Source organism: Macaca mulatta, chromosome 11 (assembly GCF_049350105.2).
Source record: "Macaca mulatta isolate MMU2019108-1 chromosome 11, T2T-MMU8v2.0, whole genome shotgun sequence".
In the NCBI taxonomy this organism is placed as follows: Eukaryota; Metazoa; Chordata; class Mammalia; order Primates; family Cercopithecidae; genus Macaca; species Macaca mulatta.
In genome coordinates this window covers 51,379,587-51,401,159 of record NC_133416.1, presented here as the reverse complement: position 1 = coordinate 51,401,159, position 21,573 = coordinate 51,379,587, and the positions used below count along the sequence as shown (strand labels likewise).

The 21,573-nt window shown below is 37.8% G+C and overlaps 1 protein-coding gene and 1 long non-coding RNA gene across 6 annotated transcripts in view; one reads left to right on the top strand and one right to left on the bottom strand.

The window, feature by feature from the left end:
* LOC114670831 (uncharacterized) overlaps positions 1 to 10,374 on the top strand; it is a 43,822-nt gene extending 33,448 nt beyond the window's left edge. The window contains exon 3 of the long non-coding RNA XR_013400668.1: positions 10,240 to 10,374. This is a non-coding gene — a long non-coding RNA (uncharacterized LOC114670831). The remainder of the gene's footprint in view (positions 1 to 10,239) is intronic.
* Positions 1 to 21,573, bottom strand: part of TMEM117 (transmembrane protein 117) — a 564,266-nt gene that overhangs the window by 2,749 nt on the left and 539,944 nt on the right. For all 5 annotated transcript variants that reach the window (XM_077952512.1, XM_015151464.3, XM_015151466.3 and 2 more), the window contains 1 exon segment: positions 10,303 to 10,432. In XM_077952512.1, coding sequence (XP_077808638.1) covers positions 10,303 to 10,432 — 130 coding nt within the window.

Genomic DNA, 21,573 nt, shown 5'->3' with positions numbered 1-21,573 from the left:
GCCAAAATTTTTTTCTTTTGTATTTGAAGTAACATTATTTAACATTATTGTTACTGCTTCATATGATTATTTGGCAATATACAGTCTAACAAAATATCCAACTACATAAAAATATAAAAGACATAACTGTGAGGAGTTTAGGAAAGTATTTTATCATCATAATTACATATTTTATTAAAGCTCCTATTATAGGTAAGACTAAATACTTTTAATCCTGGCTCCAAAATTACTAGCTGTGTGATCTGGAGTCAGTTGTTAAATTCTCTAAAGCCCAGTTTCTTTACATGTAGAAAATAATAGTATTTATTAAAGAATTTCATGCGATTACTAGATGCTAAGGACAATGTCTGGTACATAATAGGGGTTTACTAGACACTAAGGACAGTGCCTGATACATAATAGGGGCCCAGTAATTATTGTAATTATTATCACGAAAGCCTTGCCTAAACCATGATAATTTTTTTATTTGCATGAGAAGGTGCAACTTGCTCCTCTACGAAGAGAACTTACCTAAACTATATGAAGGGAAATAGTAAATCTGCTTGTCCTGACATTGTTCAGCTATATAGAGCTTATAATATTTGAAATGAAAACTCTTGCCTGAATGATTTTGGGCATACCCAACTGGAAAGTAATTCTGAACACTGGGAATGTTGTTTCAGATATGATAAAATATTTATAGCATCTGGTGTTGTTAAGTTCAAACCACTCATGAGATCTTCAAAACTAAACCAGGTTCATACTAAGGATCAACCATAACAGACTCTGTGTAGAACACATTGGTAGATGCTGAAGACATATGTTTCTGCCTTTCAGAAAGGAATTCATCATTTTGTTAGGGGAACAGGACAGAGATCAACAGATGAATAATAAGAGGCTACATCTGAGAGGTGCCAAATGAGTGATACAAACCATAAATGCTGTAGATATTGAGGAAATGGGAAAAAAAAAAAAAACCTGAAGGATACTTTCTGCAGGGAAGATTTTGAGGAAGGAACAATTCATGTGGTCCTTGAAGAACAAGCAGGACAGAAAACAGTTTGGAAAATTTTGTGTTTATTTTAGTTTACGCTTTCAGTATGTTGCAGATAGAACAGTATATATGAAAAGATGAGATGACATGAAAGAGGCTGAGGGGACAACAAACAAAAAGAATGGAGATTATTGTAGAAAAAGGCCGGAAAGGGATGAGAAACAAGAGAAATGAAAAAGTTCAGAGATTCTTATCCAGTATTAAGGAGACACTAATCTGTAGATGCCATGACAGAAAGCAAGTTGAAGGAGGGGCTTTGGGTTCTCCTCTGTTGTAGGAGCTTTATATTTATTCTCTTGCTGTAAACTGTACGTGTTACAAAGCCAGACCACATGGTGGGGGAAGAGGTCCTTGTGCTTGTATGACTGATCACCATCTCCTTTTTAAATTTTTATTTTCCTTTTGAGACAGTGTCTCACTCTGTTGCAAAGCTGGAGCACAGTGGTGCAATTATAGCTCACTGCAGCCTTGAACTCCTAGACAAAAGCAATCCTCCTGCCTCAGCCTCCCAAGTAGCTAGAACTACAAGCCCAAGTCACCATACCTGGTTCCCACTACTTTCTTGACTCCCAAACGTTTCTTTCTCCCAAAGAACTTTTTCCAGCACTATTCAATTATTTTTCTACCAAGTGAATAGTGCTGGATCAGTTTGATCACTAAACTTGCACACCCAAGGATCACTTTTTATTATTTCTCAAGTGTCCTGATGTCTGAACATTTAGATGGGATGGAGAAGGAGCAAATTAAAACTGTGTGGCCTAACATCAGTTAGTGGATATCATCATCTACTCCAACACATCTTTACTGGTTTGTAAAAGGGAGCACCATGGCGACAAAGCTGCAGGCTAGAAATCAGCAGATGGCCATCTCATCCCAACACTAAACTTAAAGCATATGACCTTGGGTCACCTGTTTAACCTCTCTAGACCACGGTTATTCTATTTTCAAATTGAGAAAACTGAACTAGATGCCTTCCAGTTCCATAATTCTGCCCTCCTCCAACAAATCTGTCTACTTATTGGTCGTGTATAGAATCCAATTTTTTATTCTGTGAAATGGAGAATAATACCAGTGTAACTACCTCAAAGGATTATTTGTGAGGATAAAGTGAGATGTTGTACTGGAACACTCTCTGAAATATATTGTTTGCCAAAAATGTAGGGTAGTATTATTTCTCCAATTTCTTTTCCCTACTTCTTTATTCCACACAGTATAGGATCTTGGTGATGGAATAGAGAGAAGGACATGTAAGGATTGTAACAAAGATATATCCTAAAATTGATGATATTATCTAATTTTTCTGTTGGGATAAAAGAGTATACATTACTAAATACCAACAATAGGAAGATGACATGGAACCAGTTATCCAAGAGGACCCAGTGTGTGGCTCTATGTAGATATGCTTTGTGAATCAGCATATTTAACATGTTAAAAATCCTTAGCAATTAGTAGTTTGTCTACAGTAGTATTGGCCCTGAGGAAAGACCTTTTATATCTATGAATTTTGAGGCTAAAAAACAGGGGATCGTGTCCCTACCTCTCTGCCACAAAAGAGAGGCCATGTTGGGGTGGGGAAGTGCAGAGGGGAAGGGATGCAGTGAGCCAGGCTGCCTATTCATATCACATTTCCCTTCTTCTCCCTCCTGCGGATGCAGCAGCATCCTTCCCTCACTCAGCTGAAACTTGAAGCTGCTAAAATGGTAGAAAAAAACGGCCCTTCTTATTATTTTTGTTTGTTTGTTTCTGCCCACCTGATATGACCTCTAGTTCATTTATCTGTTTACAGAGGAAGGATGTTCATCTTTCTCTGTCATCCATCCTTCCATTTTTTCCACACACTGTGTCGTTACCTTGGTAATGCTTCTTCCTCCTTAAGAAATTCAGTTTGCTCTATCAGATGCGGCAAAGCAGAAGGTAAAGTCAGGCAGGGCAACCCAACCCCTGTGTTCTTGTCTATAAGGTGAGGGAGTTGAGCTAGATAATCCTTAAGATTTCCTCCCAGCCCTAAAAGTCTCTTTGATGAGTCTGTGAAATAAACATTGCCTAAATCTTAGTGTTTTGTGCTGGGCCAGGAAATCTCAACATTAGAGCAAAGAAGATGGAATATACAATTTTAGAAGGAGAAAGGTTTTCTGAAAAAAAAAAAATTGTATATTCTGAGAAACAGTGTTTACCATAAAAAATAAATTTGAGTCCCTGAAATGACCCATATAGAAAGGATTTAAGACAAAAAAGAACAGAATAGAAAGTGCTTCTATAGCCATTTTCCCAAGTGTGTTGTTGTGAATATATAATCGACAGTAACCAGAGGGTTTGTATTTCAGCATTAATCATATGAGAGCTTTTGCATTTTCCCCTGTTGTTTCAACTACATAGCATGATGTAAATCAGCAAGGAGGTAGGGTAAGAATCCATACATTCTTTCTATTAATCTCCTTGTTGCAATACTTCACTATCTCCTCTAATGAGAAATCACTGCATAGTGCTGGTGGGATTACCTCTTTTTTGGTTTTGGGGCTTTTAATGAATCTTACTGCTTGTCAGAGATGATATTATAATGAAAATTTTATCTTTTTACTTTGTGGGAGTTTACAGAATCCGAGGATAGGTCATTTTAAAAGGATTCTTCATTAAATATTAACCTCGCTTAAATAGCAAATGACAACAATTTGAGGGAAAGTGTTTTTTTTCAACTAAGGAAAAAGACTATAAGGTACTGATAATTCCACCACAGAATGAACTTTTCATGATTGAAATATGCAAATATAATATTTTTAATCTTTTACTCTGCAGAGTGCCAGTTAGCATTGTGGTTGAGCTGTGCTGCAGGCCCTTCTCTACCACATGGGTGCGATGACTTGGCTAGACTTTGACACCCAGTGCAGGTGTATGGATGTGCAGTTATGCTCCACAAAGTCATTCAGCAACCATCATGGGACAGCACAAAACCAGGGCCTTGAAGAAGATGAATTTTTGATAAGTAAAAGAAATACGCAATTTGCTGTACCAGTTTTCTTGGCCATCCATATTCAATCTCCCCTCATTCTAGATGTGAGCAGTAAAACCAGGGCTCATGAGTTAGCATCTCTTCATGTCTCTCCCTAGGCAATTTAGGGATATCTAGAAACCATGTTAAGTACTTGGGTTATGAGGAGGCCATGTAGCAAACTGAAAATATTTACTTATTAATTTATGAAATAGTCATAATTATTTGAGTAATCAAAATACCTTCTTAAGACTTAAAAACAAACTGATACAGCTTCTCAAAGTGCCTCTCTTGTCTTTGTTACTTCCTAAGTGGGAGGCTATTCCTTAGGAAGCAATCCAATGTGAAGAGTACAGGTAGGAACATGTGATCATAAACAGAGAAAGAAGAAGACAAGTGGTTATACTGAATGAGATGACCATTAGACTATGACTTTCTTGAGATTGGGAACTGTGTCATGTTCATTTCTGTGTTCTCCAGATACCAACTAGTTTTTGACACATATTAACTCAGAAAAATATCTGTTAGCCAACTTGTAAACTATGAGACAATGTGCCCAGAAAAATACACAAAGTTTTAGCATTTCAAATAAAATGCACTTGTCATAATTATCTGATGGATTCCATGATATAGCTAAAACTGGATATAATCTGAAAAACTGGGAAAAGCAAAATGTTCACATTTCAAGGATTATGAATAATTATATATTTCAAATCCTTCCTCTGGCTCTGAAGACAATTCCTACAGGGCATGTAAATTTTATTACAAAGGTGCTCATGTATGTACAAATGAAGACAGGATGCCTCAGGGTGGGCAGGGCAGACACTCAGGGCCAGCAAGAACTGACAGGTCATGGGCAAAATGATGGCCCTGAAGAAGATGAGTTTTGGACAAATAAAAGGAATTGCTGCTTTATATAGAAGTAAACATAGTTAACTCTTAGAGCTGAAAATGAAAATTGCTTGAGGAGAGGTTTGGAAAAATTCACAACTGAGAGAGGAGCAAGAGGTCTTTGTGTACTTTGGATAAATTCATGATCTTCGGGGACTTTCTTTGTATATGGGATGCATCGCATTTCCTTATAACAAGTCCCTTGCTAATTTTGCCAGACAGAACATTCTGCTGGAGGAACCACTGGCCTTCCCCTCCCCAGCCTTCTCATGGCCTGATTCATACAGGAGAGTTCTTTTAAAAAACCACTTTCTGGGAACTCATTTGCTAGAAATCATGCACCTATGAAAATAAAATCCTTCATTTTTATTCATTATTTTTCACATTCTCACCATTGTAAAACACCTGTACCCTCACACAACACAGGAAACTGAAATAGAACAGACACTACATAGGTTTGTTTACTTCTACGTGTTCCATTTTTGCCGAAAGGGTTCCCGTGGGCATCATCGTGCCAACAGTGTGAATTCTTTTCTCAAGGCTGCACAGGCCTTCCTTCTGGCCGTTTGCCCAACCCCCTCCTAATTTACTCGGATGATGGCCACCAATGGGACACTTCCTTTGTCTGGCTACCATGACAGATGGCAGAGCTTCCACTGGGATTGGCATTAATAGGACTCAGAGGAGCTTCCGAGACTGAATTGAGAGGCCATTCCTCTCTGACCTCCAGAGATTTAGTACATCGCATTTTCAATCCATCTATGCACTTACCTTATAGGTAAAGGGGAAGAGGGCAGAGAAGATCATTATACAGTTGCTTTTAGCGTTTACTTTTAGGAGGAGAACAATGAACTTGGGCTAAAAGTACCAGTGTTACTTAATCGCTGACCATTTATTCCCTTTGTTACTGAAGTCAAAATTCTAAGAAAAAATATATTTTAAAACACCCTTGGATAGAAATGATTTATTTTTATAAGCTGTGGCCCAGCTTATAAAATGAAAGCTCATACATACTGCAGCAAGCCATCTGTCAAGGGGGATCCAGATGAGCTAAACAGATGCAACAATTCAAGTTATTTCTGACATGCATAAATAAAACTAGCTTGGAATCAGGATTAAAAAAATACTCAAATCCTAAATGCTTTTAAAATGTCAATGGGAACTCATCAGTGTCAGATAACCCTCTACATACAGAGTATTTCCTTGGGAGAGAGAATTTTGTATTCTTAGCTTTCTCCTTTTTAAGGACTCAGGACAGCAGATAATAGTAGAGAACTCAGAAGAGTGGATAGGTGGCAAGAGGGCACCCTCTCAAGCTATCCAGCATTTCTGAATTAAATAAAAAAGACAATCTCTGGCCAGATGAAAGAAAGAGCTTTAAGTAAAAAACAGTGAAAGCTTATTGAAAGCTTACTACATGGCAAGCAGTGTCGTAAGTGCCTTACATATATTATTTTAATTCTCACAACAACCCTAAGGGATAAGTATTATTACTGTGCCCATTAAATAGATGAGAAACTGAGTCTCTGAAGGGTTAAGGAACTCGACGAGGACCACATCACCAGTAAGTAGCAAAGCTAGAGCCCATGTATCCAACCTCTTTGCTCCATTGCTTCTGTGTATGCTGGATGTCTTTTCCAGATCATAGGGACATGGTAGATTGGGGCCAAGGTGGAGTCAACTTTTGACTCCAGAGACCCTTCACGGTCCTTGTCCAGGCTCTTCTAGTGCAGAGTGAGTAAAGCAGATAAAGCAACAGAGGGAGCCATTTAGGGTTCTACAGGTTCCCTTCCCATCCCTGGCTCCAGCTTCCTTTGTGGTCACTCAGACCAGCACCTTTCCCCAATCATAGTCTCCTCTGTTGGACCCAGCTCTAAAATTTCAGCTCCTAGGAGGACTCTACCATGTGCCTTTCTCCCTGGTCATCCCACTGCTATTGAATTTGCATTCTACCCCTTGGCTTTTGATTTTAACAGTTGCATATGAAAACAAATTAAAGCTGAGATAAGAGGAATTCTAACTATAGAAAATGTCTGTCAGTAGCAGTGTGTCTCAAAGAGCAGTTCTCTGCCAGCCAGCAGACATATCACTTGCCATGCTTGACAGAAGGGTGGATTCCAAGTCTGCCGCACACCTCAGGCATCAGATTCTGGAGGTGTGGCTAATGCAGATGTCTTTTAAATAAGCTCTCCAGGTGATTCTAACACACATTAATGTTTGTGATCCCCTGATGGATCTAGAGGGTTTTATGCTTACTAACCCCAGTGGTGATACTATATTTAGTTATCAAGGAAAGCACTGAAGTCTCCATGAAAAAAGTACCAGGACTTGGAGGAGCTGATCAACAAGCTAGAATTTGTAGTTCACATGGAAATTTGTAGGCTACTAACTATTGAGAATATTGAAATGCAGCATGTAGCACAGTATTTTGGAAATTTTACCTAGGTTTCCACAGAAACAATTATCTTACAAATGTAGTCAGGTAAAGCAAAAAGCCCTTCACAGAAGACTAGATGCCATTCTGGGGTGGCCTCAGCAACCTCTTCAGCCAATTAACAAAACAGAAAGAGTAAAAGAAACAGAACGAAAATGAGAGAGAAAAGCTCAGACTGCTTCAAATTCCAAACCTGTGCCATTTTCCTAGGTATTTTTATCATGGCTATGTGAATGCATGTGAACAAACCAGGTTTACCACAAATTGGATTTAATTTGTTTATGGTGGAGCCCTTCACTCCACAGTCCTCACCTACCCTATTTTAGTTTATTTTTTGAGACAGGATCTACCTCTCTTGCCCAGGCTAGAGTGCAGTGGTGCCATCATGGCTGACTGCAGCCTTGACCTGGGCTCAAGCAATCCTCCCACCTCAGCCTCCCAAGTGGCTAAGACCACAGGAGTGTGCCATCATACCAAGCTAACTTCCTCCCTCCCTCCCTCCTTCTCTTTCTTTCTTTCTTTCTAATTTTTTTTTAAATTTATTTTTTATTTTTTTTAAGAGCTGAGGTTTCCCTATGTTGCCCAGGCTGGTCTCAAACTCATGGGTTCAAGTGATCCTCCTGCCTTGGCCTCCCAAAGTGCCAGGACTATAGGTGTGAGCCACCACGTTCGCCCCCTATTTTATTAATATTTTGAATTTAAGCTCCAGGATCCTCAAAAGCCTTTTTGGTAAGTCCAGGCACCCAATTGTTTGCATGGTGCATTTCAGGGAGATGCTCTGATCTCATCTGTAGTCTCTCAATCAGAAAGGAGACATCCCCAATTATCAACATCACTTGGAGGAGCTTTTCCAAAGTCCCATTCCCTGGCCCTCACCCAGACCTACTGGATCAAAACATCAGTAATGAAACCCAACAATCTGAGTATTTATAAAGTTCCCTGATGACTAGGCCATCAGCATCATATGGCAAACACTGCACCAAAGTCTTAATTACAATACTTTCCCACCTTCGGGCAAACCAGATTAATGTGCAGTCTGCTACAAAAATTTAGCCTTTCATCCTTTTAGGTTTTCAGAAAATAATTCTTGGTGGGAAAAGGGTTTTAGTTCAAATGGAAGTCATGTATCTGCTTCTATCTAAATGCACAGTAGGCTTTACCTCGAAGTTAATAACACTGAAGCTTTAGGGACTCTGCATGCATGGCCCCCTTCCGAGGCACTGAATATAATTTTGAGATGTAATTTTATATTCATCTTCTTAAACAGAGTATTCCACATTGTGTAAACTCTGGACACCACAAATCTGAAATCTGTACCGTCTATAAATGACAATGTAAATGATAAAGTTATACAAAATAACCCAAAACTAAATATTTTTAGCAGCTCAATTTTTTTCTTACCAATAGGTTCTCCTTTTTTTTTTTTTTTTTTTCCCTTTTTAAACCTGAAGTTCTGTACTTAAGGAGGATATTTTTGACAAGGCATTCTGATAGTCAGAGACAATATTAGTGTAATGATGGCCTGGGACAAGAGCTGGTAGCAAGAACAGATGGTCTACGCAAAAGCCCACCCAAAGGGATATGATGATGCCATGTGTGTGATAGCTGTTTTAGAAGTCCAAGAGGGTAGCATGCTGCAGAGATTAAGTGGGGACTCTGAAACCACACTATGTGACCTGAACTCAAATTGATTGATTTACCCAGTGAATTTAATAGATGGGCCTCATTCATTTTGAATAGGAAAAGAAACCTGCTGCATCTTCCCTATTCATGAGCTCATTCTCCAATTTAGGAAGGTCGCCTCATGCTCAAAGCAAAAAACAGCCTCCTAGCTGGGAAGCGAAGGTTTTTTGCAGTACTCAGATGTTAATGTTTTCTGGGCTCAGACTATTTTTATTCGGCAGCACAGACGGTAGTGTAAGCACAGATTTCTTCAGCAGATTTTATTATACCAGGTGTGGGATCCTAGGCCATTGTCCTTAAAACAGACACACATTCATTACCTGCATCTGAACAGCTTTGAACTAATGCCATCCTTTATCGGTGATCATTCAGCTGTCTGCTTCTTGTCATAAAGAGAGAGAGATATAAAACGTAGCTCCGGGAAGCCCTTTTTAGATGAGAATGACTGCTATGTCATGAAAGGATATTATAATAAATCATATTTTAGCCATTTCAAAAGCAGAAAATATCTGAAAATAAAATAATCTGAAGATCCACAAGAGAATCACTTAAGACGAACCCGAGCTTTGCCACAGAAGTAGGTTTTAGAGAAATCAAATGAGAAGTGGCCTAACTCCCTAAAAGCGTATGTTCTGATTGGGGCTCTAGGATACCATTGTTTTAATTTCAGCAACAAATAAAGAACAAGAGCATAAAGAATATAACATTGAAAATAGACACCGAGTCCTATGTGGTGAAAAATAAACCCATCCAATGGGAACCAGGTCAGGTAGAGTGGTATATGGAGTATGGCAGAAATGGCTCTCCACACCAAAGATTTTTCTTCCCTCTTTGATAATCCTACACTAGAATACTAGATCTGACACCAGAAGTGGCTGCTCAACTAAGGACTATATTTCCTTGCTCTCCCTGACTCTAACTAGGGCTATGTACCAGATATCATCAATGGAACATGAGGAAAGGTGACATATTTCTTTTCCAAGCCCAAGAGGTTAAAGAACAGACAAGCCTTCTTAATCACTTTCCCCATTCTCTTTATTTCCATCTGCCTGCTGGATGCTAACACTGAAACTGTCCAAGCCACCAGTAACCTAGGTCCCAGAATGACAGTACAGAGCCCCCTGTTGATCTGAAAACCGCCTTGCACTGTTAAGTGAATGAGAAATAAAATTGTATTTATGCCTCTCAAATATTATGGCTTGCTTTTTACAGCAACTCGCATTACCCTGACTAATGTACGAAGATAATCAAATTGTGTTCGAAGATACAACACACCTGTTATGTGAATACGATACTCCTCCTTGAAGATCTTCTGGAAGAAAGGAATCTTGAACTGCATGTGAGGGGTGTGCAAACCAGGGAGATTTACATCAACATCTCCCATGAAATGGGGGAATTCCCAGTCCTGTCAGAGAAAATCAAATAAAAACATATTTGTGATTTGTTTCATTTCTAAGCAGCAAAACATCAAAAATTGACTTTTTATAAGCACTTATTTTAAAATCATTTAAATGCAGCCAGCTGTTAGATATATCAGTTTCATTCTGTGATGGTTGTTTTATGTACATTAGGTAGCAGTACACATTCAAAATCAAAATTAAGTCGTAACTTATATCTTCAGATTTTCTTTTTAATGTGGTAATAAGAAACCAATACAGAATTGATTTGCATCTACACATGTTTATCTCTTTCATTCTGGAGAACTGAACTTAAATGTTTTTAGGAAGGAAGTGATCTGTATTTAATAAATATGGGATAAATTTGTTATTTTTTGTTTCATGACTTTTAAAAAATATGAACCTTATAGCATGTTTTCTGTAAGAAGACAAAGTAAAGAAGATCTGATTCATTTAACCAAGTTCTTTGATTCACATCAAGTGACTTTTACTGATCACGTCTGCTGGCAACCATCCAGAATGTAAAAATGACAGGCACCTGTCCGGCTCTCTTGCAGTTCAGCATCAGTTTAAGCCAAACAATGGAAGACCTGACATGGTAGCATGAGAGATCAACAATGAATTTTAATTCCCAAATTGTCACTAGTTATTTCCTTGTTTTCAAGGCAAAACTGGGTGGGCCAACCCTCCTTCTCTGAAGGAAGGGAAACAGATGCAAATGAGGACATTTTTAGGTGTCTGACCTCCTCTTGGTTTTCAGATAGAGGCACCAAATTAAAGTTCATAACTAGCATATGAAGAAGGAATACACAAAATTTGAAGAAACATTTGAGATAGATCCATAGACACTAGTATACACATTTTCACTTGTAACACCTAAATAATCACCAAATAATCAGTCCTATACTTAGTTAATATTCTTTAAAGAATGAATATGAAAAATTCAGAAACAAAATATTAATTTGAGATTTTAATCCATTACATCAATATAAAGAAATTAAGTCTATTCGAGACTTTTATATTTGCAGCTGAGAGGGATGTGCTAGTAATATAGTGCCTAAACTTTTTAGAGGTTTCCATGTCTATTCCACTCTCCTCTCTGTTGGGAATTCTGGTTAAGAGCGAATGGGCCTTGAAGAAAAGATAATATGTGAGTGGCAGTAACCAGAAAAGTCTGCAGTGTCTACCAGTTTCCTGATCTATGGATCATTTCAAGCTGCTAATAAGAAATAAATATACAAGAAGAAAAACGGAGTGATGCAACATTATCCCTTTCTATCAATGTACGTGTAAATCTCTTGTTGGTCTCACCTCCACTTGTCTTTCAGACATCAGCAGCAAATAGACATGTAATTTGGGAAGTTCATAAAACCCAACACACTAAAGCTGAATTAATTTGGCACATTTTGATCTAAAATATTAGGTTAATGTGCATTTGCCTTTTTTCTCCCACTAATGCCACCTTTGTTCTTTCTATGTTGCTTGGAAGACATTTGCAAAAATAATAATAATTGACATTGAATTTAGTATTTTGCTAAAGTATAACTCATGAAAAATTATGCTTGACAAAGAAAATCACTGATAACCAGAGTATCTTTCACTTGCCCTGGATAAATGACACAAAGCATTATCAATACAGCACTTCTCTTTTTATTTCTGGGTTTAAGGAAGAGAAGATTTCTTGGTAGTAATTGGGCAAGTGTGTTCAGAACTGGTTTCTTTCTAGAAAGACACTTTTGAATGCTCCCATTTAGCGTTTCCTTCAATGAAGCTAAAGTTTTCTATTGGGTATGAAATTGGTTTTAGTTTGAAAGCAATCTCTAGAGATTTCTTGTAGACTATGATCAAAATCTCTCTCTCTCTCTCTCTCTCTCTCTCACACACACACACACACACAAACACACACACACACACTTCCTTGATTATTTCCCACCTGTACTTTCACAGAGAAAGATAAGTTATGGAAATGGAGAGTAAAGGAAAGAGGGGGAGGAATAAATCTTAGTTTTTATCTGGAAGATTACTTTACTTTTTTTTCTTTTTTTAAAGAAAGGGCTCAGAGAAAGTAGTTTGGACCTGGGGGTGTGAAGTGTGAGAGAAGCAGCTGGTGCCATGTAAGAATTTTTTAAAAGAAGATAAATAAAATAGATAATGACTCATTCATAAAGTCTTTCATATTCATCCTTTCTATTTTACTTTTTATAATCACGATTTTGTTTTTCCAAACTCTTTTACTTAATCTCCTAAAGCCTTACCTCCATTCTCTCTCTCTACTATTCTGATTTTTACATTTCAATTCCTAGTCTACATATCTCTTCAGACTCATCATTCTTGAGTGAGTGTAAACTCTGGCCTAATTTAACTTGGAGCAGAAAAGTAATAATGATAATTGTTAACATTTCGCAGGACACGTGGGGCTCATTTAATAGAAAATGGACATCCTGGCCAGGCGTGTTGGCTCACCCCTGTAATCCCAGCACTTTGGGTGGGACAGGTGGGCAGATTACCTGAGATAGGGAGTTTGAGACCATCCTGGCTAACATGGTGAAACCCCATCTCTACTAAAAATACAAAAATTAGCCAGGTGTGGTGGTGCGTGCCTATAATCCCAGCTACTTGGGAGGCTGAGGCAGGAGAATTGCTTGAACCCAGGAGGCAGAGGTTGCAGTGAACCAAGATTGTGCCTCTGTACTTCAGCCTGGGTGACAAAGCGAGACTCTGTCTCAAAATAAATAAAAAAATAAATAAGGAAATGGACATCCTAGGCTGATGAAACCTCAGGTATTTAAAGGAGATAGAAAGCAGAGAGAGTGGGGATGGTATTCTGAATCTGTCTAGGTTCCAGTCTCTTCATGTATAAATTGGTGTTTAATATGTCAGCCTCACAAGCTCCTTGGGAGGATGAGATAACATTAGCACACTGCTGGAGATAGAGGTGAAAGACAGGTGAATGTCCAACAAAAATGGTTTATTTCCTGGCATAATTTCAAGGTCAAGTTTATCCTGACAGTGAAGCAAAGGAAGTGGATAGGTATGTTTCCAGGAGGGCCACACATTGGCTGTTTCAAGGTCCAGGAGAAAAAGGAAGAAAGCCGTGTTCTCCTTTCTGACCTTATCCATTGCAGAACACTGGCCCCTTGGGGCCTTTGACCGGGACTTGGGCCAGAGCACAGTCCTCCCAGAGGGTGCCTGGAACAGGGCTGTTGAGAAAGGCACCTCCCTCAGAGACATGTAAGCATTGGCTTCACGAAGACAGAAGAACAGGAGCTTACCGGTTTCTTGTGCAATGTGGGTCACACTGTGTGTGAAAGACTTTAACAGTGTGAGGGAGACATTGCTGCTATGCAGGTGGGAGGCATAGCCAGCAACATGTGTATCCGATGGCGGAGGAAATCTGTGGACATTTGGGTTATAAATTATGGAGCATCTGCAACATTCTATTATCATCCTAGGCTGTATATTCATGTATATACTTACATACAAAACCATCCTGCTTGCTATTATTAACCCATTTTTTATTGAAGTATAATTGACAAATAAAAATTACAAATATTTAAAGTCACAATGTGATGTCTTGATATATGCATACATTATAAAATGATAATCACAATCAAGCTAATTAACACATCCACCTGCAGATGTGAACATCTGCCTCAGGGAAGCTGTCACTTGTCCAAAGTGATATAGGTGCCATGCAGCAGAGCTGAGGTTTTATCTGGCTCCAAAGAATACATACTTTCTGCTAGGCCATGCTGCCTTTAACTATGGAAAGTGACATCACTTCCTGCTTTTAATTCAGAACTGGAATTATTTTTATCTGCTGTATGTGCTCTAATTGAGAATCACTGAAGGCAGTCGTCACCAAAAGCCAGTTACACGACAGGCTTTAAACTATTTTCCTTCTTTTTTTTTTTTTGTCACAGGGATGTCATTTGATTCATACTACCTTGATGTAAACAAGAAGACCAACTTAACACTTTCTTCAAGAAACAACTGCCCCAGGGATAGTTGGCTTCTAACCAGACTCTGATGAGTGGAGAGATTTGACTAATGGGTGATTCACAGCAAACATTGAGATTCTCTTGGCATCATAACTATGGATGTATAGCCAGTTTTATACACAGATTGTATAGAAGTGTTATGAGAGTCATGGCTTTCTTTCCTTCTACATAAATGTAAAATACATATTTTGAATACAAGATAAAAATGTTGAATTAAGGGAATGATGAGGCAAGAGGTGTTCAACTACAAAACCCATGGTAGACAGGATAATCCTGGGATTGTATACTATGAAATATTCATTTATTTTGTTCTTTAAGAAGTGTTATCAGTGTTTAGTAATTCACAGCTTTCTTATTCTCTGCTATTAAATCTTACAATAACTGCAGAGGTCTATCAGATCGGTGGTTCAGTGATGTGAGAATTACTTAGGCACATGGCATTATGCTACTCCAGTTCTCATCAGTTCAAGGTAATGTACACAGTGTGAACAGACTTCCAACTTTGCATCTTGCTTCATATATGATGAACAGTTAATTTTTATTCATATGGGTGTATTTCCCATATAAAAATAAAAGGACAGTGTCATGATATATACACAATCTTATTTTTTACATATATGGATGGTTTACTTTTGCCTATAGCAATGAAAATCAGTTACTGATCCCTATTATTCATGAGCCACATTAGACACAGAATTTCAGTTAGATGTTAAATATACAGGCAAGATCATCTCAGGATATCTTGGATTCATAATTTCCCAATGTTTTCTCATTGAGACCCATGCCTCAGGGTCAAGGAAAATAATTTGGTACTATTCAGGGGAACTCAAGCTTGAAACCAACACTGTTTTGAATTCCCTGACTGGCATTCAATTTCCCAAATCAAATGAAGAGGCCTCATTTCTATTTAGAGAAGCGTTAGAGGATAAAAATGTAATGATTACTCCACCCTGCAAAACTAAAGCCATAGTATCAGAATAAAGGTTGTATTTTCTAGGTTAAAAATTATCCACCTGGTTTATGAGAAAATTGATAGATTAGATTAGATTTTAGTGAAAAGTTGATAACCATTTAGAACAGAGTTGACAATAGATTCTTAAACGTTACTATAAAATACCAACAGTTTTCAACGTAATAATTTGTATATCTTCTCTTTATAGGCATTAGATTATTAAGCTTGAATGATATCAAACATCAACTTTACAGATATATTTATTTCTTTCTATGTTAATCTCTATCCCCCCATATTTCATAACTGAATTTAGATCTAGGAATATCATAACATCATTCTACTGAAAATTTCCCCAGCTTGTAAAGTGTCCTTAGCTTTGGTATGCTTAGCAGTGTCCTAGCAACCGAATTTCAGATGACAGTGAGCAGTGGTGGCCTGGAGAATTGTACTCAGGCTTTGGGTGATATTTTTGTTTCTTATTAAGAAACTCGAGTGCCTGATTTCTTTCAGCAACACTGTACTTCTTCTAATTGGCAAAGTTAGAAGCACTGTACTTCTTCTAATTGGCAAAGTTGCCCTAGTATCACTTGGCCAAATAAATCCATAGAAACCTTGACATAGAAACCTTGATTTTGCTTATTTATTTGTTTATTAATGTAAGCTCCAGGGAGCTTAGAGGAATTTCTTTCTGTTTTGTTCACTGCTGTATTTTCTATGGCTGAAATAATGCTCAGTATATAGTAAGAACTCAAATATTTGTTGAATTGATGAATGGAACTCTCTGAAGGTTGAAGATATATAACAATCCCCACCTGTAATCCCAGCACTCTGGGAGGCCAAGGCAGTCAAATCACTTGAGTTCAGGAGTTCGAGACCACCCTGGCCAATATGATGGAACCCCATCTCTACTAAAAATACAAAAATTATCCAGGCGTGGTGGCTCATGCCTGTAGTCCCAGCTACTTGGGAGGCTGAGGTAGGAGAATCGCTTGAACCCGGGAGGCAGAGGTTGCAGTTAGCTGAGATTGCACTACTGCACTCCAGCCTGGGTGACAGAGCAAGACTCTGTCTCAAAAAAAAAAAAAAAAAAAAAAAAAGAATCCCTTTGTGGTTTCACATAAATGGAAACACAAGATGGATAAGTAAATAGAAACAACACAATAAATACTTGTTTTTGTAAATAAACATTATACATCAATCTTATATTAGTTATTAAAAATTGGTGTCTTATTTTTCCCCTATAAACTAGTTGTACTGGAATTGTACAGAGTGAAACAAAGATTGAACCATTTGTCATTGATCACAGAGGAAAGGAGTGGATAATTAGAGAGAGTGGAAGTCATTGTAAATATCATGAGAAGAGGCAGTAAATGTTTGGAGAGTTGGTTAAAAATGTTTGTTGGGGTGATCCAAGTCACCCTTTTCGTCATCATGTAAATGCAAAGAAGTTCATGAGACATGTCTAACCAAGGGAGAGAACAAGGAAAGAGAATATAAACCAACATGTGATTTTTTAAAGGTCCGGTGATCATTTCGAACAGTGAATGACAGCAGGAGGAGCATTAAGGCAAGGCTGAATGTAAGAGATGCCCTGCGGTAAATGTGAAGGATGAACAATAGAGACATTGCAGGAGGTTACTTTCTAGATATCCTTTGACAACTCCTCTTTTCTCATATGTTGTATTCTCATTTTCTCTTAATATTTACTGTTGTTTTTCCCTTCAAGGGCAAATTAATTTTGTAACCCTTTGGAGTTTTCTCTCAGGAGGAACTTATGCTATTTAAAGAAATTAAAATCTGTGGAGAAAAATCTAGACTTTCTGGTTCAAGTAGGCTTTTTTCAACAAGTAGTAAAGATGGCAGACCTCATTCATCACTAAAACAGATCCAAGTCAAACTTAACCCCTTACTTGAAATGTTGTTTAAAATTTCACTTTTTTATGTGCTTTTGTATATTCTAAAACACCAATGAACTCTCAAAATTGTTGTTGCTGAAACAATTTAATTATCCTAAGGATCTATTTTATAGGGTGGTTTAATGTCTTTTATTCATCAATAATTTTTCTTACTTGCAAAGGCCAATATGAATTTTTCTGGAAAATTCTGAAGTCAATATATATACATTAAATATAAGTAATAGTTTAGTGCCTATAGAAAAAGCAAATAAGTCAAGCCCAGAAGAGGCCTGAAAAGTAAGTACAGTCTGTTACTTTTCAGAGGCCTTGCCTTGAGGCTCTGGCAAGATAGCAGCGGGTTTTTAAAGCAAACTTCCTTACATCTAGACACCTTGAAAACATCATTCCTTTAAGTGCCAAGGTAGAAACCTGGCTGATGAAATGCACTGGGCCTCATTTAAAGACGTCCTGCCCTGGCAGACTGATGTGATGAAGGACAAAATATAAGTCAGTCTTTTAAGTGTTTACAACTAATAGAAATGTACCATGTGGCATCTAGGAATAATGGAAAATCAATACCCCCTCACTAGGCAAATATGGTTATCCAGTACACAGGAAAGAATGCTTAACATCTTAAAGATACCAATAAAAGGGGATAGGGGGTACAAATAATTGGCTATGAAGAGTTGCTGATAACTAAAGTTAGTGCAAAGTCTAAAGAAACGTACTCAATGATAAGTCATCTTGGATCACCTTCATCAGTTATCAAACAACTTGATCTAGTTAGCACTTCCTAAGAAGAAGGAAAGTTAACTATATAAATTGGCATATTTCTTACTCAAATGAGTGCTCCTCCAATAAGGAATGAGTGAAATCTAGCGGAACAAAGTTATTAGACAACATATTTGTGTTCTTGTTCAGGCTCTGGCTACAGTTCAATAGCACATAGCTCCTACTTATTTGGTGCTTTATTATATTTGCATATTTGGTACAAAATGTCACTGCTCCAGAATCTGTTCTGGCTGCACACATGCTGCCAGGAATGGTCACATTCAATTGTCTGAATGAATAATTTCTTCTGTGGGCTGTATAGGAAAATTAATTGCATACTGTCAAGAGTAGGTATTATTGTCCTTGGTAACATTTTTATTTAATATTGAGGTCATTTTTCTCCATGAAAAAATAATGATGATGGAGATCAGTAGGAAATGTGATTCAATATAAAAATATTCACTTTACAAATAAGGGAGAGTATACAAAGTTGATCTAAAATATTAGATGGTTGGGTAGAGGTGAATGACCTCCAGAGTTCTTCACAATGGTTTTAGTTCTACGATTATACATTTTTCTGGAATGTCTTATGGAGCATATATTCTATTTGGGGAGACAGACCAATCAGAAAATAGCAAGATAATATGATGTCAAATAGTGGTAAGTGCTCTGAAGCAAATAAAGCAGACAAAGGGGATCGAGAATAGTAAGTTGGGTGTGGCTTCTATTTTAATTATTAAAAAGAAAACTTCTCTGAGGATGACTTTTGTGTGGAGTACTGACTGATATGAAAGAAGAAGCCCTGAGAAGCTCTGGAGGAGGATTATATCAGTTAGAGGAAAGAGCAAGTGCAAAGGCCCTGAAGAGGAAATGAGACGATTGTATTGAAGAAACAGCAAGGTAACAATGGTCATGGGAGCGTGAGTGATGTGAACAGTTATAAACCAACTGCAGGAGGGGTAAAAATCTATTAGGAGACTGTTGCAGTAGTTTAGGTGTGAAATGATGGCAATTTAAATAAGGGTGGCCAGGTGATCAGATCAAGGTGTATTTTGAAGGCATCACCAACTGAATTTCTGAATGGCTGGAGCAACTAGGAAATGGTAATAGCATTTGCTGAGAAGGGAGACATTGGAGAACCAATACACTTGCAGAAAATAGAGAAGTTGGTAATAAATCCAGAGAGCTCAGAATATGCTAATATGGAAGGGCTTATTAGACATCCAAGTGGAGGTATATTATTTAGGCAGTTGAGAATCTTTGGGGAGAGCACAAGGCTGGAGATATAGATGTGGACTCACCAGTCTATTGATCTAAGGCCACAGAATTGGATAAAATCATTTAGAAAGGGAGCATAGAAAGCCAAGAGAAGAGGCCAGGGACTGACTGAGGCACTGCCTCATTTATAAGCTGGAAGAGAATCCCGTAAAGAAAACTGAAAAGAAATGACATGCATTAGAAGAACAAGAGAAAGTGGTGTCCTAGAAGCCAGGTAAAAATATGTTTCAAAAGGGAAGGCATGATTGACTTGTGTCAAATGCCCCTGAAGGGTTAAGTAATAAAAAGACTGAATATTAACCATCAGATTTGGCAAAATGGGGGTTGTTGATATTGATAAGACCTTTGAGCTCCTGAGGAAGCTGACATTGGGCACAAAGGCCTGATTGGAGTTGGTTCAAGAGAAAACGGGAGGTGAGAAGTAAGTACAGGAAATAAATACGGAACTCTAATGAGGAGCTTTGCTGTTAGTTGGAGTAGGGCAAAGAGGCAGTATCTGGAGAGAGACTATGATTAGATTAGTTTCAAATAATTTTGTTAGCATAAAATAACTTGAATTTTAGTAGAACAGAGGACTCTGACATGTGAGATTCCCTTTTAATATTTTCAGTAGTTTTTGCAATGGCAAATGTTAAAAGCCAGTGTGCACCAATATGGATACACTGGTTGTTTACAGCTGGTGTCCATTCTGATTGCGCAGTATCTATTCTCTTTGGTCAGTACTGCTGCTGTACCAGTAGTTAAATATTCTGACCATAACTCTTTGTGAAGTCAAGATGGTTGTTCTTCTAAAAAACAAAACAAAACTGGGTTAAGTTCACTGTGTCTTGAATGTAGCAGGCTTTTAGAAACAATAGGTTGGATCCTCACTGCTCTGTACCCAGTGTGGTTTCTTTCTGTTTTCATCTTTTTTAGTAAAGACTTCAGGTTCTGAAACAACCTCTGTCTCTGACCCCTATGGACCACCCTGTGATAATATGTAACAGAAAGTAAGACCTTTAGAGCAATGGGTTTGAACTGGCAGGCTTTCCATGCTTTTCTTCAATGAGTGTTAGGTCAAGAGTGTTCATCCTCTGAGCTCTAGAGAAAAATTATCCACCCTCATGTAAGAGAGGAAAGACTAGGAAAATGAGATACACTGGAGCAGGTTACAGGGAAGGAAAGAATAAAGTACATTTTGTTGTTGGAGAATTATTCCCTTAGTGAATTAAAAAATTTTCTGAAACTATTGTTAGTCCAGAGGTCAACGGCCAAGAAAAGTCTAAAATACATTACTTTCCTTGTTGGACACCTATGGGAGAGAGATTCTATCACTCTCAGGGTCTTTTTGGAAAACAAGTCCACATGCTAGAGTAAAGAACCTTACATGCTTGTTGGCAGTTGCCTATCTTTATACCGACACAATCCATTCAAAGCCTGAGGTGGCTACAGCAAATCTGTTTCATAGATTCCACATAGCATGAATAGAGTGAATGCGACGTCCACATTTCTCACAGAAGTTCCCAATGATATACTCAAGTTCCCCATAGTAGGGATCACACTATTATTGAACTAATTCAACAGTTAGTCAATGCTCACTAGATGCAAAGCATCTATTCTCAAAGAATATAAAATAACATTGATAAATAAAGAATCAAACTAAACACTTCCGTTTATAGTTACAGACAATGACAGTCAAGGAGGTTACAGGAATCCTCCCATATCATCCAACAGATTACTGAAAGAGATCAGATGAAATTCAATCAGTAGCCCCCGAACTATATTCCAATACATTTCCCTTCATATTACTGAGGACTCTTCAAGAAAATCCTATATAGGAGATTGACTGTATTTTCATATTCAATTCAGACTAAGCAAACAAACATTTGTCATGAATTTGCTCTGTGCCAGGTATTTGATATATTTAATCTATGGTAAACCACATGCAAATATATATGGTAGGCAGGATTTTTCTTAATTTACTTGGGAGTAAACTGAGGCTCAGAGAGCAGTTAAATAGCTTGTCCAATGCTGCACAACTGATACCAAAAGGATTTGTACCCAGGACAGTCTGATTGAAAAGACTTCTTTTGTTTACCACAGTAAGATTTTTCATGACATTTTCCCCCATCAGGCCTAATGTTGCAATTATCTACCCACTTTAAGTCCAACTATCATGCCGATATGTCTTCCTGTTTGATGCTAAATTATATCTGTAATGAAAGGTTGACTTTCAGTGGTATGTTGCAGCTCATCTTGAAATAATATTTTCT